This window comes from Mesocricetus auratus, unplaced genomic scaffold (genome assembly GCF_017639785.1).
Source record: "Mesocricetus auratus isolate SY011 unplaced genomic scaffold, BCM_Maur_2.0 Super-Scaffold_100676, whole genome shotgun sequence".
NCBI classification, from domain to species: Eukaryota; Metazoa; Chordata; class Mammalia; order Rodentia; family Cricetidae; genus Mesocricetus; species Mesocricetus auratus.
The window spans coordinates 100,373,778-100,398,339 of record NW_024429266.1 but is presented as its reverse complement, the minus strand read 5'-3'; the positions used below and the strand labels follow the sequence as shown (position 1 = coordinate 100,398,339).

At 42.4% G+C, this 24,562-nt stretch overlaps 1 protein-coding gene across 1 annotated transcript; it reads right to left on the bottom strand.

The window, feature by feature from the left end:
* Positions 1-1,141: 1,141 nt before the first annotated feature.
* LOC106022258 (zinc finger protein 878) lies at positions 1,142-24,524 on the bottom strand. Its single transcript, XM_013123017.3, has 4 exons — positions 24,384-24,524; positions 12,922-13,048; positions 12,486-12,546; positions 1,142-11,413 (listed from the first exon to the last, which is right to left on the bottom strand). The coding sequence occupies exons 1-4, from the start codon at positions 24,384-24,386 to the stop codon at positions 9,754-9,756; spliced, it is 1,851 nt and encodes a 616-aa protein (XP_012978471.1). The 5' UTR covers positions 24,387-24,524; the 3' UTR covers positions 1,142-9,753.
* Positions 24,525-24,562: the final 38 nt, after the last annotated feature.

Sequence of the window (24,562 nt, the reverse complement as noted above, 5' to 3'; positions counted from 1 at the left end):
TTGATGGTAGGGCTGTTATGTATTAGTTTTCCCACTTTGAGAAGGGACTCATGGACTACGGATGAGTTGGCCTGAGTATTACTGTGAGAGTTTATAAATCCAGCCTGCAGCCAGAGAGTACTGACCCCTCTGAAGCTGCCCTTCTGGCACACACAGTTTGTGACTGAGACTAAAACCTGAGCCCACATCCTGAGGATGGTCAGTTTCCCATCTTCTCTGTGCTCATTAGCTTTAATAGTAAAAGTGCTTTTTAAAAAGCACAGAGGTCAGCCAGGCAGATCTCTGTGAGTTCAAGGCCAATTTGGTCTACATATCAGGTTCCAGTACAGCCAGGGCTGTTATACAAAGAAACCCTAGAGGAGGAGGATGAGGACGAGGACAAGGACGAGGAGGAAGAGGAGGAGAACAAGGAGGAGGAGGATTAGGAGGAGGAGGAGGAGGAGGACTAGGAGGAAGAGGAGGAGGACAAGGACGAGGAGGAGGAGGACTAGGAGGAAGAGGAGGAGGACAAGGACGAGGAGGAGGAGGACTAGGAGGACGAGGAAGACTAGGAGGACAAGGACGAGGAGGAGGACGAGGAGGAGCAGCAGCACCGAGGTTGGCAGGCAGAATGCTAGGTTCCCTGTTTGCCTCCTCTGTGGCATATGTCAGTCTCAGCTGACTTTTTCACTCACCGAAACACTGGGGTGTACCCGGATGCTGGGACATATGAAGTCTGGCCTGACAGCAGCTCTGAACACGAAAAGGGAAACCTCTAAAATGAAGATGCTCCTAGGCTGAGCTGACTTTTGAACACCAGTCACACCATTATTTGTGTGAATGGAGGTGGGTTAAAGGACAGCTTGCAGGAGGTGGGTGTTTCCTTCCACAGTGTGGCTCCCAGAGATCAAACAGGTCTTCAGGCCTCACAGCAAGTGTCTTTACGCTTTGAATCAGCTAACTTTTGGCGGGTAGTCCTCAGCTGCCATGCAACAGCTTTAAAAGACAGAATGGCTAGAGGCTCCTGCTTATTCCTCCTTAGAAGATTCCATTATTAGAGAACACAATAATGGCAGTTCCAGGGCAGGCATGAACAAATGGTCACTTAGTATGGGTAAGAATCCAGCGTCACACCAAAGCAATGACCCCACCAAAGACCAACTTGGAGAACAATGATTTTATTGAGATTTACTTACAGGAGTATGAATGAGGGATTACTTACAGGCATACGGGTGACTCAAAGTCAGTTGCATCACCAAAAAGTACACTGAGAAAGGGTGGTCACTCAAAAAAAGAAATTCAACCCTATAGCTGCTCCCTACACAACTTTCAGGCAGTCATAATATTTACAAAACTTTAAGTACTTCATTTTTTATTATCTTACATTTTATTCATATGAATAAAGTTAGAGTTGGAAAGAGAGACACTATAATACACAGTAAATAAAATCCAGATAATGATTTGAGGATACTTTGAAAACTTCTATCACAATAAACTGGAAAATCAAGAATAATAATTTCAAGACACTTATGAAATATTAAGTCAAGAAATGGAGTCCTATAGATGCCCCCCAATATTATAGGCTATTGCTATTGTCCTTGGTTACCACACAGAACTTGATGGTAAAACCTATTACTGAAGACACCACATCCAGAGTCACAGAACATGAAGAAATCAAGCTTACACTAACCTAGATGCTTCATCCTATTGGCAATTTTATTCAAGGAGAAGTCACTTACATGAGAAACCAATAACCCAGGATCAATGCCCTACTGCTCTCCATGACCTGACTGTAACTGAGAGAGAGCAAGCCTGTCCCGGACCCCAGACCAAATCCCACACGATCACATACGCACCTGTGACCATGCCCCAACTGGCATGCATGGTCAGTGCCACAGGTGTGTAGTTAGATCTCTCACTACGGGCTAGCTTTCATGGTACTGGAAGGTACCGTACCTACTACCAGGGGTGAAGACTATACAGCAAGTGTAACCAGCTGAGACCCCTCTGATCTACAAATGACCATCAGTCTGACAAGATACCACCATGGGTATGGCATGAATGTTGTGGGAACAACCAGCTACTTTTTGACTGGGCTTAAGGCCCATTCCACACACTCCACAAGATGGAACTCATACCCAGCACCCTTACTGTGGAGAACTTTCTACTAATCTACTATTACTCTGTTAAGAGGACATCGTGATAAAACCAACCCCTTTGGGTATCTTAACACTCACAGATATATGTATCTCTCTCAACCTTCATCATGAAACTGGTTTTGTTTTTCTGCAGTAGATGGCAATTAACAGATTCACAACTGGTCAGCATGCAGAAAATAAGAGATTTTGGAGGGCTCAGCCCTAAACAGGACACCTATATCAAATCCCTTCTCTCAGGGGACCAGGGATCACTATGGAAGGAGCAGAAAAACTGTAAGAGCTAGTGGATTATTAAAGTCAAAGAGTGTGTTCTGGACACAATGGGACAGTTGAACACGTTAACTGACAACAGCTGTGACTTCGTACACAAGCTCAATCAGGCAAGCATCCCAGCATGGAGGGAGGTGTTCACAAAGCCCCACTCCTGAGTAGTTAATTAGCAATTGATGACTGCTGGAGAGGAAGCATTAGTTTTCTTCAAGGAGAGGCTATTCATGCCACAGTAGGAATGGCCCTGCACCCATGTATAGGCTGGCAGCATTAAGGAAACTCTATAGGTTAGAAATAAAAGAGAACACATGAAATGGAGAGGGAAAAGTGATGGAGAGATAGAATTAGAAGGAAAGGAAGGAGGGTAGGTAGGCTTAACTAAAATGCATTATATGCATGTATAAAATTCTCAATAACACAATAAAATTAACAGATGAAGAAAAATAAATCAAGGGAATGTGAGCAATGTAAAAGGACAACATAACTAAGATATAAATAAACTTTGTCCCCAAGAGGAAAGCTTAGGACTTGATGAATTCACTACTGAACTCAACCAAGCTTCCTAAATTATTTCATCAAACATAAGGGGAGAAACACTACTTTATTCTTGAAAGGTAGTATTACCCTGATAGCAAAACCACAAAGAACTCAATACAGAAAAACACAAATTTCCTTGATGAAAACAGACCAAAACAAACAAACAAACAAAAAAACAAAACCAAAACAAACCAAAAAAATACCCCCCCACACATATACATACAACACAAAATTATACTTTAAAACAAACTCAATGTATTAAAAATACCACAAACTATGATCAGGTTGATTCCATTCTTCATATATAAGCATGTTTCCACAGATAGAAATCATTAAATGTAATAGAAAACATGGATGTTCAAGGACTGAAATCCCCTGATCGCCTCAATACATGGAGCAAGACTTTGTCCAAAGTTTTATGTCCCTTGAAAAAAAGGCCTGAAAAAAAAACTAGGAAAAGGAACACAGGTCATTGTAACAAGTAATAAATGACAAAACTAGAGCCTAGATTATACCAGACAGGAAAACTAAAACAATGTTTTACCAATCAGGAATAACACAAAGGGTTCACCTTGTCTACACTGCTATATACAACTCCTGGAGAAGTAGGAGAAAAGAAAGGAAAAGGATCCACCCAGCAGTGGTCTAGCACCTGCCTGCCACTCACAAGCTCCTCAGTTCACCCTGAATATGAGGAAAGAAAAAAGGAAGTGAAATGAGGTCAAATCTCCCATCTCTTTAAAAGCTATTATTATTATATTGCATGGGTGCTTTGCCTGCATGCATGTCTGTGTACCATGTGCATGTCTAGTGCCCAGGGACCAGAAAAGTGAGATGGATCCCAAGGAACTGGAGTTACAGTTGTAAGCTGCCATGTAGGTGAGGGCAATCAGGCCTCCGGCCTCTAGAAGAGGAGTCAGGGTTCTTAACTGCTGAGTCATCTCTCTAGCCCCTATGATTGGTCATATTCTTAAAAGACCCAAACTGCCGCAACTCTGCATGTCATCATTACTTCAGCAAAGTAGTACAATAAAGTCAGTATAGAAAAATCAGTAGCCATTTACATGACAATGAAAATGGTGATAAAATAATTAAGGAAAAAATCATCTTCCAAAAGCCGAGGAAACAAGTTACAAGACAAAGTCAAATTCACCTATGAATAAACTTAGTCAAGCCGGTGAAAGGAATACATAATGACAATTTAAAAACACTGAGGAACTGAAGGCTCTGCAAAATGGAAAACAGTCCTATGCTCACAAATCAGCACCATTATAATATGAAAAAGTGTAAAGTGCTCTTCAGCGTCAATACAACCCCCATCAAAGCTCCAATGCCATTATCTACAGAAATAGAAAACACAATCCTGTAATTGTAAGAAAACCAAAATACCCCAAATAGTCAATGCAACACTGAGCAAAAAGAGCAATGCTAGAGTTATCACAACACTCAACTAATAAGGTTATAAAACTCAACTAATTATGCTATAAAGCCTTACGAGTGAAACAGTGTAACTTAAAAACAGACATGCAGAGCAATGGAAGAGCTCAGTCCCAGAACAACCACGTAGCCACAACCTTCTAACTTCAGCAAAGGCATCCAAACCATGTACAGTGAAATAAATGGCCTCTTCAACAAGGAAAACAGTACCTATATACAAGAACATCCCAAAATCCCTATAGCATTCTGTACAAAAGCCAACTCAAATTGAACCAAAGACCTGAAAACCTTGAAATTCATAGAGGAAAATCTGAAGACTACATGAAGCTAGGGGCACAGACAATGACATTCTGAATATGATAATTGACAGGAAGAATGGCAACTAGGGAATGGGTATTAGAATCCCATGATTACAATGTTAACACCCAGAACCAGAGGCAGGAAGACTGCTGCAAATTAGATGCCAACCTGGCGTGGGAAGCAAGCTCCAGGCCAGTCAGGTCTCCATAGCAAGAAGCAATGTTAAAGACACGCAAACAAACAAATAAACAAAAAATCCAGGGTATAAATGGGATTTAGTCATTGCAAGACACTAAAGAGCTTTTACACAGAAAAAGGAAACAATTATCAGAGAAAGTTACAGAATGGGGGAGAATATCTTTGGATACTCATTGATCTTTCAAGGGATTAATGTATAGAAAACACACACACACACTCTATTGCAAAATGACTGAATCTATACACGGGGAAACAATCAGTTCTCAAACAATGTACAAATAGCCAATAAACCATGAAAATTCTCAATACAATTAAGTTCACCTCAATGTGATTAACTATTAAGGAACCAAACTAAAACACAAGCTGGTGAGACTGTAGGGCTATTCCTGGAAATGTATGTTAGCATGGTCACTCTAGAAAATAGTAGTGTTTCATCAAGAACTCAAAATATAACTATCTTATGATTCTACTGTGCTGTTTAAAGTGTAGCAAAAGGAATCTAAGTCAAATCATACTATGCATATTTGTATATAGGTTCAGACACTCATAGTACTCAATTACAGAATCAGCCTAAGTGCCCATCAATAGGTAAACTAAAACTTTTTAAATGTGGCATATATAAAATGTAGTCTTTACTAGCTCACCAAGAACTTAACAGGAAACTTGGCAGACAATAGATGGAACTGGAAACCATCACATAAATGACACTAAGTACCAAATGATGCTCCCTGGACACAGAACAGGATCCAGATTTTAACAAACAAGGGAGATGAAACCATGAGTTTATTAGGAAGAACAGGACCACTGGGAAGAAGGAAGGGAACAAGAGACAGTGATTACCATTAAAGTATGTGGAAACCTCGGTCATAATGTCACGACAAAACCTTAAGCATGCCAACATACACACTAACAATTCTAAAACATGAAAAAAATGTAAAGAAAAAGAAACTTTCCCCAACTTTAGGAAAATGTAAGTGGGTCCAAAAATGTTGGTGTAGACTAGGCTAAGGTTTGATGATTAAAAGGTCAAGTGTAAAATGCTTTTCTTATATTTTTCACTTTACTATGGGCTTATCATAATGTAATCCCATGGAAACTCTAGGAACACCTATATATGTGGATAACTGCATCCATCATATTAAACATTAGTGTTTATATAGAAACTAAGAAATGCAAAAATAATCCAAATAGTTCACCTCACACAGCAAGACCACATTTTCTGCCACTAAAGGAAATGTTGCAAGCCTCCACCAATGAGAAATGCTCCTTAGTGACTATAACAGAAAGGCATTCTATAAGAACATCTGTAAGCTGAAAAACCATAAACCATTCTGAATCATCAAAGTACCTTCTACTCTCTGATGGACTGACTAGCACATGAATTACATCCCCCTTTACTCCAGTACTCCAGTCTTCTTGGTAACTGCTATTGTGATTACAAGAGCAGAATTACATTTGCCCCTCAGTACATCCAAATTAGGGGACACCTATCTACAGAATCAATCCTTGTAAGACCCCTGAAATAAAACATCAGACCTGTCAGAAACTCTACAGAGAATGCTTTTACAGATGAGCCACTCACTTGTCATGGATGGAGAGAGTTAGTAGAATTTATTGAATATAGATTTTGGCAAGAAGGCAGTAATATCAGTATTATCCTTTAGTATAATTACCAGAGAAATTACAATGAGAATGAAATATACATGAAAAGAAAAATTCACACAGGGAAATTCCATAATCACATATATATGATAACAGTTTATAACATAAAACAAAACTAAGCACAAGTTGACAACAGCCTGGCCTACATAGAGAGTTCCAAGCTAGTCAAGGCTATATAGCATAACATCATCTCCAAAAATCCCCCAAGTTTCTGCCATCTCCTCAGTTCTTGGCACAACAGACCTTCACTACTCTCAGCTGTGGTTAGAGTAGCTTCCTTTTACAGTGGCAGCTGTCAGTGGAGACGCACAGCTGGCCAAAGTGCTAAGACAGACTGCATGTTCACCTGTAAATGAGACAGCTACATTCATCACTACCACCGCCAAGCTCGGGGAAAGCCAAAGAAGCGACAGGAAAGCAAGAACTAAAGGTTGGGGAGGACTGCTGTCAAACGCTGGCTTTCTATTTATTATTTTGACATGGTTACTAGAATGAACTCATAGCAACTGTGGCTGCATGCACAAGACCTATAAAATGAAACAAGCCAAATTCCCAGTATAGATGGAGTAGACAGATTTTGTCTCCAGGCCCCACCACTTACTGAGAAGCTCCCGGCAGTGAATGGCTGCAGGGGTGTGGAGATACAACTATCGGTAGGCCACCCATCCTCCAGCGGGTGGTTCCATACCCATGTATGTGTGAGCAATATTAACCAGACTAATGGGTTATTTTAAAAGACCTAAATTAAGAGGGAGCATTAGGGAGAATATAGGGAGAGTTGGAAGGAGAAATAGTGGGTACATATGACCATCTTTTATTGTATACATGTATGAAATTCTCAAAAGTAAAAACTAAGCCAACTTGGAAAAGTGCTCTGATCTATGATTACAATATTCTTATACCTACCTTCTGAATAGGAAAAACAAACTAAACACGTCCTAAAGCTTGCTATTCTAAAAGCATTTTGAAAATACTTCAAAGTTGAGTGAACATGTACTCAAGGATATGAGAACACATCAGAGAAAAACACAAACACAAGAGACAAAATCCCTTTGAAAGCAGTTTAGGCCTGAGAAGGCTGCTGAGTGGGTAAAAGCACTTGCTGTGCACTCACGAGGACTCGAGTGTTATTCCCTATCAACAAAAATCTGGGAATGACCGTGTCTGTACACCCAGCACCATAGGGAGGGAAGAGACAAGAAACACTGAGTTTTCCTGGCTGTCTGCCCAGCTCCAGGATCAGTGAGACCTGTCTTGGGGAAATAACATAGCAACAGAATAAGACTCCCAATATATTAATTTGTTCACCTTGTGAACACCACCAACACATAAACCATACCATCAACACATACACAATGTTCCCAATACATATTTGTGCACTCATGAGTGATTTTTTTATGAAAAATGAGAGTATACTCAAAATCAGCCAAATGAAAATAATAGGACTATTCCAAAATTCACAAAGTCATATTTTTAACCACCCATTAAGCATGATTGAAAAAGAAGACATTTATGCAGGGGCTTGAGGGAAGGCTCAGCAGTTAAGAGTGTTTACTGCTCTAACATGATGATTATGATTTAGATTCCATCACACACATCAAGCATGTCACAGATATCTGCAATGCCAGCTCTAAAGGATACATACAACATTGTCTTCAGGCTTCCACTGGTACATACCTACTCTCTTATCTCTTTCTCTTTCAAACTTACACATACATAATAAAATGCTTTTTAAAGATATTTCTGCGGACTGGCACATTTCAAGTAACAATTCCCTAATGAATCCAACATAATTTACAATGAAAGAAGCACCTACCTTATTTGATACAAAAGACACCACTCATTAAACTAATACATGATTGCTTTAAGAAACCTCACAAAATAATTTAATAAAATGTACTTTCTAGTTTTTTCATATGTAGGTCTTACTGATCTCCAGTTCCTAGGTTTAAGCTGCCATTCCACAGTGCCCTGCTCTAGGCTCACTTTTACAATTTAGAAACAAGTCCAGAGATGAACTCTGAAACAGGAGTTAATGATGGTGAATGTGGAAGCAGACACCTTTCATTAAACATTCAGAGTTAGAAGTTGGAAGATCACCAATTTCAGATAAACCTGGGATACACAGCAAAAGCTTTTCTGAAGGGAGGGGACTTGAGAAAAATTTAAATTGTATTATTATGTGTACATGTGAATCTGTGTCACATGTGTGTGAGAAGAATTGGATCTCCTGAAACTGGAGTCACATTCAGTCTGGAGGCCTGTGATCTGGTAACAAAAACCAAGTGCAGGTCCTTTGGAAGAGCAGCAAATGCTCTCAAAGGCTAAGCCACCCTAGAGCCTCTGAAATTTCCCAATAAATACAAAATCCTGTACTGATAACATTCTCTTCAGAGTGGGCATTTCCTAGAGCATGCTACAAGAAAGGAAAAAAAAAAAAACCCAGTATGTCCAGTCCTTCATAACACTGACATTTATAGATTAAATATGAAAAGATCTCAAAGGACTTTTCCTACAGTCACTACTGCTCTAGACTTCCAATCATTTTTCAACAGCAAAGGTTTTCATCTGGTGTGTTTCCATGTGTGCCAAATGAAACCTGGAACATCTCTTTCAAGCAAATCAGCACTTCCTATCAGGTTCTTTCCTTATCTGTTACTTTAACCAAGTGGTGCTCATATCGGTTCTCCGTTGATAGGAATTCTCCCCATGTACAGTCCCGTGAGTGCTATGGGATGAAAACGAAGAGTTCCCAAATCCTATTTTTAAGGTTTCTTTACAGTAGGTTCTTTCATGTCTGTGCGAGGATGGGATGACAATGAAGACTCTCCAGAGTGACTCCCTCCACATGTTCAGGGGGACTGAGCAGGAAGTGAGGGGTTATTTACAAGAGCACATATACAAGGAAGAAGTTTCTCTAGAGCGCCCTCTCCTGTCTGCTCCATGATCTGGGAGTGCACAGGGCTTCACTGCATCACCTGCAGTCATAGGCCTGTGGCTTTCATGTACTTCAGGAACTCTAAGCGCAAAAACCACTTACACACTGATGTTTTAAAACACGTTTCTCTCCATTGTGGCGCTTCATGCTTGTTTCAATGAAACGAAACAAAAGGTTTTTCTGAATTGCTAGCACAAATCCAGTTTTCTTCCCCCGGTGTGGTTTTGTTTATTTCTTTGAAAGCTACCAAGCCAGTTTTTTTCTCTCTTATTATTAAAAAACATTGGGATCCAGGGTAGTGTGAAGCACTTCATGTCTATGCAAATGGTTCAAAGTGAAGAAGGGTTTCCCACAGTACTTACAATTGTAAGGCTCGTCATCAATGTGGATTTTTTCATGCACTTGAAGATGACTGTAATAGGGGAAAGCTTGCCCGCACTGTTTGCACACATGGGGCTTCCCATCACTATGGGTTTTTTCATGTCTTTGAAGGGAGTAAGACCAAAGGAAGGTTTTGCCACACTGCTTACACTCATAGGGCTTCTCCCCAGTGTGAATTCTTTCATGTGTCTTCAGTGACCTGGAAGACGTGAAGCTTTTCCCACACTGCTTACAGATATAGGAAACTGGAACGCTGTGAAGTGCTTTATGTTTCTGAAACTGGCTCCAAAGCACAAAGGCAGTCCCACATTGCTCACAGATGTAAGGTTTCTCATCAATGTGAGTTTGCTCATGCTCTAGAAGGTCAGTGGAAGTAGCAAAGGCAACCCCACACTGCTTGCATACATAGGGTTTCTCCTCAGTGTGAATTTTTACATGTCTCTGAAGAGAAGCAGAACGAGGAAACGTTTTCCCACAATGATTACACACATAGGGCTTCTCGCCAGTGTGGGTTATTTTATGTCTTAAGAGCGAATTCAGCCGAGTAAAGCTATACCCACACTGGTCACACACATAAGGCCTCTCGCCAGTGTGAATTCTTTCATGTGTTCTCAGGGAACCGGAACAAGTAAAGCTTTTCCCACATAGCTTACAAGCATAGGGTTTCACACCACTGTGAATTATTTCATGTTTTCGTAATTGAATCCAACGCATGAAAGTGTTCCCACACTGCTTACATTCGTAAGGTGTTTCTCCAGTGTGAATTCTTTCATGTATTCGAAAGGAACGGTAAGTGATGAAAGCTTTGCCACATGGCTTACATACATAAGGCTTCTCTCCAGTGTGAATTCTTGTATGAATTTGAAGAGAACTATAATGGCGTAGGGTTTTCCCACAGTAATTGCACACAAAGAGGTCCCTCACACTGTGAGTTCTTTTATGGGTTTTAAGGGAACGAGAATGAGCAAAGGTTTTCCCACACTGCACACACACATAGGGCTTCTCCCCGGTGTGAATTCTTTCATGTGTTTGTAGGTAGGTGGGAAAAGCAAACGCTTTCCCACACTGCTTACATATATAGGATTTCTTTGCACGATGGCGTCGCTCATGCCTTCGGAAGTACCTTGAAGAACTGAAACCTTTCCCACATTGCTTACACTGAAAGGGTTTCTCTTCGGCCAAAGCCTTTTCAAGATTTTGACCATACCTATAGTCTTCACTACAATTCTCACTTTTATATAGTCTCTCTAGAGTGTAAGTACTTCCATAGTGCTCAAAGGGTGGGACAGAGCTGGAGGCGGCCCCAAATTCCATACTGTTACACAATTCTTTTCCATATTCCCGATCTTCAGAGGATTCATGCTCTGTGTCAGGTTTAAGGAGTACGCTTAGAGACAAATGGCCAATGACTACTCTGGCACATCCGCTGTTTTCACATATATGTACTCCTGGAAAAGGGTTCTGGTTTACAATACTCTGTGTAGTGAAGTCAAAGAGTTCTGCACACTGATGGTCTTCTTTATAGTCATAGAGTCCCTCCACCGCTTGACCACTGCAAGAAAGCAAACGTGCATCACTGCTATTGTATTAACGCTCATCAGTACAAATGTTGGTTCTTGCTGTCAAGACTACTTTAACGCATTTGACTGAATGCTCTGAGCAACTCTGAGGACAACTGTAACAAAAGCAGTGGCATTCCCTGGTGGCTGTATTATACCATCTACGTATCTAGCAAACATGTCTTACGGCACACTAAAGTATATATTTCAATTCTTGAGGCCATCAATTCTTGGGACCTGAAAAGGCCTGCTAGAAACAGGACTTCTAAAAGGCAAGTGTGTCTGGAAGGCTGTTGGTGCAAGGCCATTTTTGCTGGCTATAATAAGTGAGGTCCCTACAACTAAAGAAGGCACATGATTCTTCTTAAAATTGAAGGAGTTTATGCCCAAGACGAAACCAAAGTCTACTTAAACAAGAGATGTGCTTATGTGCATAAAACAGCACAGTGACTCCTGGAAACAAAAACAACAGTTATTTGGGGAAGGTAACTCAGGTCCAAGAAACAGTGTCATGCTTCTTGCCAAACTGTGAAGAAGACTTGCTGCAAAGGCCACTAGACATGGGATCCAAGTGATCCTGTCCCCTCACAGAGCAAAATCAATGAAGAAATAAATAAAAGTGGATTTGTAAAACAGTAACAACAGATCCACTTCTCAGACTGTACAATTTTGACCAAAATCATGTTACATTCTGAACTACTTGAAAGGTCACAATGAGATTTTTATATTTAGTTCAAGCCTAAAAAGATACCTGCTTTTTGTGTTGTGTATCTTATACATAAGGTTTGTGGGTAAATCATTACTTAAATTTTAACAATATTTCATGGAGCATATCAAGTGTGATAAAAATCATTTTCAGGCATCGAGATATTCCAGTTATTTCCAGTACTGGAATCCTTATAAGGTTTTTAGAATGTTGATATTTAATATGTCTCCAGTTTTGAAGAAAATTTCCTTAGAGAAATTGAGTTTGAAACTGGATATACACGTGCCTTTTGCTACTTTGGACAATGTGCAACCACACACTCTTGAGGACCATGGCTATTTCTCAAGGTCTATTATTACCTTAATTTTCTCCAGGAATTTCGGTATATATTTTCAATGATATGGTGCTCCAAACTGCTTCCTAAAACAAAAACCAAGTGAAATCATTATAAATTATGACATCGCAGTAAATATGTTAACAGATTCTAGCAAAACTTACAGTAAAAAAGTGATACATCTCATGGGAGCTAAAGAAATGGTTCAGTGGTTAAGAGCGCTGACTGCTCCTCCAGAGGACCCGGTTCAATTCCTAGCACCCACATGACAGTTCACAACTGTCTGTAACTCCAGTTCCAGTGAACCGGACACCCATGATAAAACACCAATGCACATAAAATAATAATTTTAAAAAAAGTCCATCTCACACATAACCTAATGTTTCTTTACCATAGCATAACACACTCATTCAGAAGCACCTTTTCTGATTGACTAATTAAAGGAATGATGACATACTTACCTATAGTGGCCAGGTTCCTCAAAGTTTCCTGCATCACATCTTTGTAGAGGTTCTTCTGAGATGGATTCAGCATAGCCCACTCCTCCAGAGAGAAGTTCACAGCCACATCCTCAAAGGTCACTGACTCCTAAAAGCACACACACATTTCCAGAAGGAAGTGTGAGTTTCATAGTACTGGACAGCTAATCTCACCGCACGCCTTTAATCCCAGCACTTGGAGGCAGAGGCAGGCGGATCTCTGTGAGTTCAAGACCAGCCTGGTCTACAAGAGCTAGTTCCAGGACAGCCTCCAAAACCACAGAGAAACCCTGTCATGAAAAAAAAAGTTGCTAAGATTCAATGTTGTATATGTGGTTAGTCCTATCTTGGTCATCACACTTACATTTCACACACACTAAAGAAACCTCTCACACAGTAGTTCTGACAGAAGACTGGAGCCATCTGGTAAAGCAACAACAGGATAGGTCCATCCTTGTCCAGATGTTGTGCTAACCTCTCCTTGCACATTTGTTCAACATTTACAATGAATTCTGATTACCTAATGTCTCATATGAGTCAACACCAGCTGTCCCAAGACAATTCTACTTCTGGTATCTGCAACCACTATTCAGAGGGAGTCTTCCCCACCCCAATTGTAAAGAAGGAAGTAGCTTTCCCAATGGGTGATATTAATCACAAGCTAGCTACTCTTACAGTATCTATTTTCTCTCAGAATTCCTGTAATGTTTTTTAAGTGCTCACCAGACACAGATTAGAAACCAATGTATTCAGAGAACACACGGATTAGAGAACCAGCAACTAGTTCCTGATGAGAAACCTCAAGCTTTTGCTGCAATGACTTCCAGCCATGATGCTTTGCATCCTAGAACTATAAGTCAAAATAGGTTATCATCCCCATTCTTCTTAAGGGAGCCAGAGAGATGGCTTGGGGATCAAAAGTACTTGTTGCTCTTAAGGGGACCAGTATGCTGGCTAGTTTTAGGTCAATTTTACACCAGCTAAAAGTAACTTTAATTGAAAATTTACCCCCAGTACTGAGTATAGTGGAGCACACCTCTAATCCCAGCACTTGAGTGGCAGAGGCAGGCAGATCTCTTGTGAGTCTGAGGCCAGTCTGGTCTACACACTGAGTTCCAGGACAGTAAAGACTATATAGTGAGACCCTGCCTTAAAAAAAATAAATGAATAATAAAAATGTTGCCTTCAGACTGGTCCACGGACAAATCTACAGTATAATGTCTTGATTGATGAATGATGTGGAAGGGACCAGCTCACTGTGGATGGTGCCAGCCCTGGGCAGTTGGTCCTGGATGCGGTAAGAATGGTCAGCAGAGCAAGCCATGGGGAGCAAGACAGCAGCATTCCTCCCTGGCCTCTGCATCAATTTCTGCTTGCAGGTTCCTGTCCCAACTTCCCTCAGTGATGGACTATGATGTGGAACTGTGATTTGAAATCAACCTTTTCCTCCCCAGGTTGCTTTTGACTATAGTATTTTACCTCAGCAACAGAAAGTTTAATCACATCACATGACTTACAACTATCTGTAACTCCAGTTCAGAGGATCTAATGCTCTTTTTTGGCGCGCGCACACACACACACACACACACACACACACACACACACACGCACGCAACAAAATACATCTTTAAAAACAAAACGTTTCTTCTTAGGAATTCTGTCACAGCAACTAGACACACAACATAAGACAGGGCTGATTATGGGCAATTCATCGTACTAATAAGTTATCATTACAATTTTTTATTGGAGAATGTCAGTAGACAATGAAACAAGAAGGATGCCACATGTTTTGGAAGTAGTTCTCACTAGCCACAATGTCACCTGTCACAGACATGTATGTACAAAATTCTGTACTTTCTATAACAAGCTTTTAGGACGGTGATGGTTAATGTTAATTACAATCATGTAGGTAGGACACAAGCCCCTGGCACACCTGCGATTATCTAGTTTATATTATTTGATGTGGGAACAAGCATTGAAGTGTAGGTAATAGCACTCCCTGAGCAGGGGGGATCCTGAACGGTAGAAAACGAAGGAGCTAAGCATCAGCATTCATTCGCCACGTGCTGCTTCCTGTTTGTGGGTCACCTGGGCAGTTGATCCAAGTTCCTGACATACTGACATCCCTACCATGTATCTCGGAGTCAACCCTTCTTCCAGTTATGTTCCCCAGGGTATTTCATCATAGCAACCAAGAAGAAGAGAAAACTGGTACCCTACCCTGGGGCTGTTTGTGATAAACATGACCATCTTAGGCACTGTTTGTAGAAGGAACATGGAAAAACTTTGTATTTGGGTTAGAAAAACCCTTGAATGCCAAAAGCAGGGTTTAATGGGGCATGTATGTATGTATGTATATATACTTTTTTTTTTTTTGGTTTTTCGAGACAGGGTTTCTCTGTATTGTTTTGGAGGCTGTCCTAGAACTCACTCTGTAGACCAGGCTGGCCTCGAACTCACGGAGATCCACCTGCCTCTGCCTCCCAAGTGTTGGGATTAAAGGCGTGCGCCACCAACTCTCTACTAATGGGCCATATTTGTGGACGTTTAAGAAACAATGCTGAGAGCAGCTATAATTGATAAAAACTTCAGTGTCACTAGAGAAAAACCTATTGGGGCGCAGTGGAACAAAAGGAAAGATGGCCTGATGACAAAAGCAGAGGCTCCAACCTGAGGTGGCAGTAAAACTGGGCACTGGCATCCATGTGGTACTAGTTTTGAAGGAATGAAGGATGTAAGATAGGGAGGTCATACAGGACAGTTGAGGTCAGGCGCCGTATAGGAGAGTCAGAGTTCCTGCAAAGTAGGCCCCAGAAGTCACTGTGTGGAGCTCTGAAAGTGACATCTAGGTGACACTGAAGACTACAGGATATCAGAGCTGCCATGACCTTGACGCCAGCTATCCACCAAGAACAGCTCTAGGCACAGAGAAGAGCCAGACTGTATGAGCTGCAGGCGGCGGCTCTGGGGTGGTGGGGATACACATCCTTTGGAGTATAGACAGACTCATCAGATTTACATGTCAGGCACACGGATGTCGGATTTGGTGCTTGCCTGGCTGGATTTGCATCTTACTTTGGTCCAATCATGACTTGCCTCAATTCTTCTATTTTACAAGAGGAATGTTTGCTCTGGGCCATTATATATTTGGGATTATGTGGTGATATATTATTTATAATTTATTAAAGCTTGCCTGAGGATTCAGAAAGCAAAGCTAGCCACAAGTCATAGAGGTCAGGCAATGGTGATACACACCTTGAATCTCAGCAGCCATACTAACAAGCCATAGAGCTGGGCAGTGGTGGCACACATCTTTAATCCCAGCACTACGGAGGTGGAACAGGAGAGATGTAGCTGGGAAGGGAAAGGAATATAAGGAGGAAAAGACAGGAACGGAGTGTGTTTGCCTCTGAGGATTCATGGAGATAGCATTGTCTCTGAGGATTCATGGTGACAGGACAGCCCTTTCAATCTAAGGTAGAGGCAAGAGCTATTTGCCAGCTGTCTCTGGGTTTTTATTATTAGTGCTACAGAATTATGCGGAGCTGAAGAAATGGCAGTTAAGAGCACTGGCTGCTCTTCCAGAGGAGCTGGGTTCAATTCCCAACACCCACATGTGGTGGGGAAGTCCTGTGTATATGTCAATAAAGCACTGGTGGCCAACAGGGAAGCAAGATAGGTGGGACTAGGAGTCGAGGAGGATTCTGGGAAAGAAAGACACAAGCAGACATCACGTAGCTGCCATAGAAGTAAAAGGTCCATGCCCTTTCTCCGGTAAGAGAAATACTTAGATTAACAATTATGGTTAAATACTTAAGTCAGAGACAGCCAGTAAGAAACAAGCAAACAGCCAACAGCTTCATAATTAATATAGCCTCCTGTGTGTTCATTTGGGACTGATGCAGCTCTGGAACCAGGCTGACAGGAAGGCTGCACTCTACACACATGTCAGCTCACCACTGTCTGTAACTCCAGTTCCAGGGGGATCTGACACCTTTATACAGACATACATGCAGACAAAACATTATTCCACATAAAAGAAAAATAAATAATAAATGCATATATTGGATTATGGAACTTGTTTTTCATTTCATAGGAGTTAAGAAACTTTGGAATCTCAAATTGTTTAAACATGCTTAATGACTAAGGGGAGTTTTGCTGTTGGTATAAATGCATATTACATTATAACATGGTCATCAGTCTATGGAAATAAGGTGTGGAAGGTTATAGTTTAAAAGTGGTGATAAGTCTGGGTGTCAGGTTGACAAGGGCTGGAATCATGGTTAATATTAATTACCAACTAGACAGACTTTAGAACCATCCAAGAGACATGCCTCCATGTGCATCCATGAGGGTTATCTAGACTGAGGTTAGCCTTTGGGAATGTCTCTGAGAGACCATGTTGATTACATTAATTGGTGTAGGCATATCCACCTTGATGCAGGTAGGATCATTCCCTAGGTACAGGATTCTGGACTGTAGAAAATGAAGACAGTGACCTGAGAATCAGCACTTCGTCATCATTTTCTGTTCCCTGACTGGATACCAGGAGCATCTACTTCACCTGCTTGTGGCCCTGATTTCCCTACCATAACAGACTGTAAATCTGTCTGTGAGCCAGAAGCAACCCTTTCTCCCTTAGCTTGCGTGTCAGATTTTTATTTAATCACAGCCAGAGGAAAAATAAGTAATGAATATTACAAATCTGTTTTATCAAAGTAGTTGAAGTCAATGGCTAACTAAGAAAATAAAAGCTTGCCTAACATACACAAAACACTAAAACTACAATAATCAGAGCACTGAGCTGTCAACAGACAGACAAGCAGGCTGCATTAAGGAGAGGCTTTTCTCAGCAATCTTGAGACAGAGGAGCTGAGTACTGAGTAGTACAAAAATCACAACACCTATACACATAAGGCCAAGAAAAACTGGCGCCAACTTAGGAACATGCAGCATATTTCCCTCTACTCCATGGACAATAATCAGATGGCTCAGAGGTTAAGAGCATTGGCTGCTCTTCCAGAGGTCCAGAGTTCAATTCCCAGCAACCACACGGTGACTCATAGCCATCTATAATGGGATCTGATGCCCTCTTCTGGTGTGCAGACATACATGCAGGCAGAACACCATATGTATAATAAATAGGGACAAAACTGATAATGCCTTCTCATTGCCTGTTTAAACAACCCTCGCCCCATAAATCTACATCATAATTCTGTTTACAAAAGAAAATTCTTCATACTTTAACCTTGCTCTAAACTATACTATTTGAGGAATGTTTAAAAAATTGGGGGGGGGTATGAAGAGATGGCTTAGAGGTTAAAAACACTGGAAGCTCCTCCAGAAGACCTGGGTGTGATTTCCACTACTCCCACAGTGGCTAACAACTGTCTGTACCTCCAGGTCTAGGTGATCCGATGCCCTTTTGTGACTCTGTAGATACTGCACACGTGTGGTACACATACATATATGCCAGAAATGCACCCATACATTTAACACTAACTTTAATTTTTTAAAAAAGAAGTTGGTAAAGGGTATAAATCTTTCAAAATACTTGGAAATATGTTTAAAACCTACCAAGATCTCATATATATCTATTGTAAGAGCACTTACCTGAGACTCTCCCTTGAGAAGCCCATACTTAGTCTCAACCCCTGAACATCTCTCTTTCTAACATCTGTGCTAATATCTAAGCTTTAAAATGTCTCTTGGAATACCTTCCATTTGCCTTTATATTGGTTTGCCCCAAAATGTCTACTAGGCTTAATTGCCTTTTCAGAAGACACAACAACCTCCAGCAGATAGCTAAGCTTATACCATTTAAGTTTAAAAAAGGGTTATGTCTTACTAAAATGTAAAAATGGCAGCCGGGCGGTAGTGACGCACACCTTTAATCCCAGCACTCGGGAGGCAGAGGCAGGCGGATCACTGTGAGTTCGAGGCCAGGCTGGACCGACAGCCTACAAAACAATACAGAGAAACCCTGTCTCGTAAAACCAAAAAAAAAAAAAAAAAAAAAAAGTAAAAATGGCATACCTTCCATTTTTCTGATAATCTCTAACATATAACTGCATCCTTAGTATATGATCACTTGCATCCATGTTCTCTCTCCTCCATGATACAAACAAAACCAGAAGTTTTTTCAAGTTTCTTGCCATGGCCAGTATAGGAGTGTTTAAAAAAAAATGTCATTTGAAAACCAATGTCTTACTGAAAGCTTAGAAATAAGGAGTTTCTGTGTCTTCAAGATTTTAGGTTTTACAATATACAGGTTATCACCATTGCTCTTGGTTACGCACTAGAACTTGATGGTAAGACCCTATTGCTGAAGACACCTCATACCTGAGTCACAAGAAATGGATAAAATTAAGTTGGTTCTTATATGGAATCTTCATCCCTGTTGACTAGCTTTCACAATGCCAAACGTGCTGTGTAGGTTGCTGGGGGGGAAAGTCTTACTCAGGTGTGAACTTCCAAGCTATAAAATAATGACTTGCCTGGCAAGACATACCCACTGATACAAGGGTGGCATCAATGTAATAGGGCACCGTTAACTGGACCAAACCCCATAGCTGGCTAGGTCACAGGCCTAAAGGAAGAACTTAATGCTATCATTCTGCTAAATGGACATAGTATCAAACTGCCTTCCAAATAATTATGGGTATAGCAACAAATTAGTGCAGCTTTCAACTATCATCAAAGAAGCCTGTCTCTTCTTGAAGTTACTAGAGACCCACAATTAATTAAAATGCAGAATAAGTGACTATGGAAAACTTATGTATTGCATCCTGTTCCACACAAGACTCAAGAATCATTATGGAAGAGGGGGAAGGAAGCATGGTACGAGTCAGAGGTCAGAGAGGACTACTGGGCATCATGCTTTCCAGACATGACAGGCCTGTTGAACCCATGAACTCAAAGCACAGCTGTGGCTGCTTGTGTAAGAACAGCACGAGATCAAACTAGTTCAAATTTCAGAATAAATGGGGAGGGGCTAACACAGCACGCCTCTCAACAGAGGAGGTACCGGCAGCTGAAGGCTGCTGGAGCTGCCGAGGATGATCCTGCACCCACAAACATACTGGAAACACTAATCAAACTCAGTGGATTAAAGGGGCCATGGAGATGGCAGGCAGGTATAGTGTAGTAGGTCTGGGAGGAGACTGGAAGGCGGAATCATGGGATGAATACAATCCAAATACACTGAATAAGTGAGGCATTTTCAAAGAATAAACAAATACATGTTTAAAAGGTCTTACATTTTCTATTTTGCTTATATTTAAAGTCATATCTATAAAATTACAGATTTTGGAAGTACCATTTAATAATAATAAAAGGAAGAAATATGTAGGCACTTAAGAATTGGTTGAGCCATTGAGAATCCTTCACGTTCTTCTAGAAGACTCTAGTCTGGTTCCCAACACCCAAGTTGGGCAGTTCACAATCACCTGTAACTTAAGCTCCAGAGAATCTGACATCACCTTCTGGACATCTTGAACATCTAGACATGCTTAGTACACACACACACACACACACACACACACACACACACACACGCACCCCCCACAAATAAAAATAAAATAATAATTAAATGAATAGTTTAGAGTATGACTGACAAATGATAAATCTAAATAAATGCTGTAACATTTTATATTTAAATCTGTGTATGGATATGGGAGTATAAATCCTGTCTACACGTGCTTACATTTTTATATTGTATGTATGGCAACAAAATGGCTCATAAGAAATACGTGCTCACAAATAATCCTGAGTGAGGTGGCCCAGACTCAGAAAGACAAATACTGTATGTAGTCACTCATAAGTAGGTATTAGATATAAAGCAAGGATAACCAGACTACAACCCACAGCTCCAGAGAAGCTAGAGCCTGCTTCCAGTAACTGATGGAACCAGATGCAGAGATCCACAGCCAAGCACCAAGCTGAGCTCTGGGAATCCAGTCAAAGAGAGGGAGGCGGGAATATATGAGCAAGGGAGGTCAAGCTCATGATGAAGAAATCTACAGGGACAGCTGGGCCAAGCTCGTTGAAACTCATGAACTCTGGACTGACAGCTGTGGAACCTCCATGGGACCAAACCGGGCCCTCTGCATGTAAGAGATGGGCCCCCTGGCAGTAGGACCAGGATCTATCACTGGTGGTGTATGAGTTAGCTTGTTGGAGCCCATTCCCTATGAGGGGATGCCATGCTCTCAGCCTTAACGTAGAGGCTTGGTCCTGCCCTAACTTAATGTGCCAGACTGTGTTGACTCCCTATGAGAGCTCTTACCTGTTGGGAGGAGAGGATGGGGGGTGGGCTAGGGAGGAGGTGAGGGGGAACAGGAGGATGATGGAATGTAAAATGAAATTAAAAAAGAAATAAGTGCTCTAATAAATTAAGACAGAGGCTGGAGAGATAGATAGCTCAGCAGTTAAAAGCACAGGCTGTTCTCCCAGAAGACCTAGGTTCAATTCCCAGCAACCATATGGTAGTTCACAACTGTCTGTAACTCTGTTCCAGGGGATCCAGCACCCTCACACATACATGCATTCCAGCAAAACACCAATGCACATAAAATACAAATAAATTATAATAAAAAGAAATTAAGACAGTTAAGTTAGTACAAATTACTTCCTAGTTCATAACATGACTAAAATAATTTAAAACTCAGCATTCTAACTTATGGTAATCATGACAGATTAAGTCTGGCTAGCAGTCCCAATATGCCAATTAGAGACACAGTAATGAGAGATGAAAAAAACAACAGTTCTATAAATCAATCTGGCTCTGTCAGGGGGAACAAATCAAAGGGTTTGATGATTCCAGATCTGGCTTTGGGCATCTGGCCCATACTTCTATTTTAAAATGTGTAATAATTTTAAAGAGAGAGAGCGTTAAGACAAAAGGCAAGTGGCATACAGAACAGTCCCAGCCAGGGTGGTTATCTGTCTGGTCTGTTTCCTAGCTGATCAGTATCTCGGTTCTTATTCTGTATGGAGGCCAAAAGGTTCCTGTTGGGCGTGTTCCCATGATGCTGTCTGGAGCAGACCGACAGAGGGACAACAGCATGGCCTCAGCTCTGAGGACTGTGGACCCGCCTGGAAGAGGTGATCTTACAGCTTTCTGGGGATGGAACTGGTTTCAAAGCAGGAGCCAGGCTGCAGGCTCTCAGATTACCAGGCAGGAAAGGCAGGGGAGCCTGTGGGCCAGTGAAGGGGGGTGGCGAGCAGGCTAGTACTCACTTGGATGTACGCTCGCTTCTCCAGGTGAGAAATCCTGGCAAGTGTGTCAGCTATTGATTGGACAATGTCTTAGGAAGGTGGATGTCGGTATCCGTGAGAGAGGAAGGCTGCTGGAGACGTTACTTCCTAAGCAATAGCTGGGTCCTAACATTACATTCTTTCAGTAGCCACTCAAATTTGTAAGATGAGTAGGGTGAGCAGGCTTGGGTCCAAGCGCATTGGCATTCATTGGCAGCAGCCTTGCCCTCTGGCCCAAGTGACTAATGAATGTATATTCTAGGTGGATGCCAGAATGGTAAATGGTCTAGACAAAGCAGCCAGCCAGGAAAGGAACTGACGGTGCCACCTTACGTCACCTGGGCTCTAGAGCCTTCTGCTAACTTCTGTACACACAGGCTTACTCCTGTCCTCCCTACGAGTTAGAAAAGCCCTGTTCAGGGTAACCACGGGGAACTTAGGGTCTTCTCCTAATGTAATACTGCACTCACACACAGTAAGGCCCATCTCTATCAGGACTCATCTTTTAAAACAATGTGTAGGCACTGGAAAGGTGACACAGCAGGTACAGGCACCAGTCTGGTCACCTGAGTTGTTCTCTGACCTCCAAAATGCAAGTTGTAGTATGCAAGTGTGCAGGTCTCTCTCTCTCTCTCTCTCTCTCTCTCTCTCTCTCTCTCTCTCTCTCTCTCTCTCACACACACACCGCACACACAACAATAATACATAAATAAAATTTAAAAACAAAACAGTGTCTAGAAATATCTGAGGGCACTAGCAATTATGACAGAGCCCAACTCTGGTCATTCATGTATATGGATCCAACCCCCTTTCCAACGAGTATCAGAAGGTAAAAATTCAGGGCTTATTGCTAGTGCTAAGATTCACTGACTTACGGGCACAGGTCATGGAATACAGAGGAAGCTTCCCTTGAATCTGTGAGACTCATAAAAAGCAGGTGCCCCTGAGGAGGAGACACAGCCCGGAAAACCCGGCAGCCTGCACAGTGACACTCTATACCGAAGGGGATGTATCTGCTTTCCAACAGTGTCAAGCCAACAATGACTCCATTTTACTAAACAACCTTGGCCAGAGTGTCTCCAAGCTGAAGTGTAAGAGCTCCCAACCACCACCACCACCAAAAAAAAAAAGGCAGGCTGGCTTGTTTACACAAGTGAACAACCGGTATCTGCCAGAGCATCAGGCAATGGCGACACCTGAAAATACACCAAATCATAGCAGACACACCACACAAATCAGTTTGTCAGCCATACCACACGCAAGCCCCTCACCTGAGACCTCAGAAGGAGCACCCCCAAGACGAAGTGTGGCAGGCAACTGTCAGGATACTACCCACCGGGGAGAACTCCTGAGTCAGTCCCTGGACTCCAGTTCCAGTGCGGTTTCTCCTGCCCAGGACATGCAGCCAACTTAAACCGACTTACTCATGCTCACGGCGTATACATTCGACTTCTGCACCCGCGCTGCCAGGACATCATTTTTGGTTCCCTACATTCTTTTCTTTGCATCTGCCTCAGCTCAATGCCTCGTACTTCGGAGCCAACTCACAACTCAACCATTTTTTTTTTTTTTTTTTTAGCTCATAGCCATTCTGGGACCCGCACATTTGGATATTTTTATGTAAAATGTTCATGTTTATCCACCAGTTGATGCCACTGCTTAGACTGTTATATAAGAACCTATGATTGCCAATGGCTGGCTAGCAAGCAAGACCGGGCACACTTGGCTAATTGTTAACAACGAAGCAGACATAACTTGTGAAATTATTATCCGACAAATTCCGGCACTGGGAACACACCAACCTGTGTCCCCTCTGTTTCTGACAACGCGTCCAGGACCCAAGGTCACCACACCCTGTGACCCCCTGCCCGCCCCCCCCCCCCACACACACAGGAACCCCAGCGTCCCGAGTCTCACGACGCGGCCGCCACCGCCCAAGCTGCGGAGCCTCGAGGCTGCGGGCGCCCGGATGCTAAGGGAGGCCACGGCCACGGCCCTGCGCGCTCGGCGAGGGCCGGCACCGCGACCGTGCCTGCTGGCCCGGCTCCACCCAGCGGGACCGGGGCAGCGAGCGCGGCCCAGCGGAGCCAGAGGAGCCGCAGACGCCGCAGACTCGGCGGCCCGCGGAGGCCGCGTCCCCACGGTCGCCTCCTCCCACGCCCGGGACCCCGCCCGGCCGCACGCACCATTTCCAGTCACCGCGTGTCCTGGGGTTCTCCGGCGGCTCCTGCGATCAGTGGGCGACACGCAGACACCGCGGCGGGGACGACCTGCGGGTCTCTCTCCCCCCGAGAAGACACAGACGCCTAAAATGGCTGGACGGGAAGTGGCACCCCCACACCCCCCCCCCGCCGCCGCCGCCGCC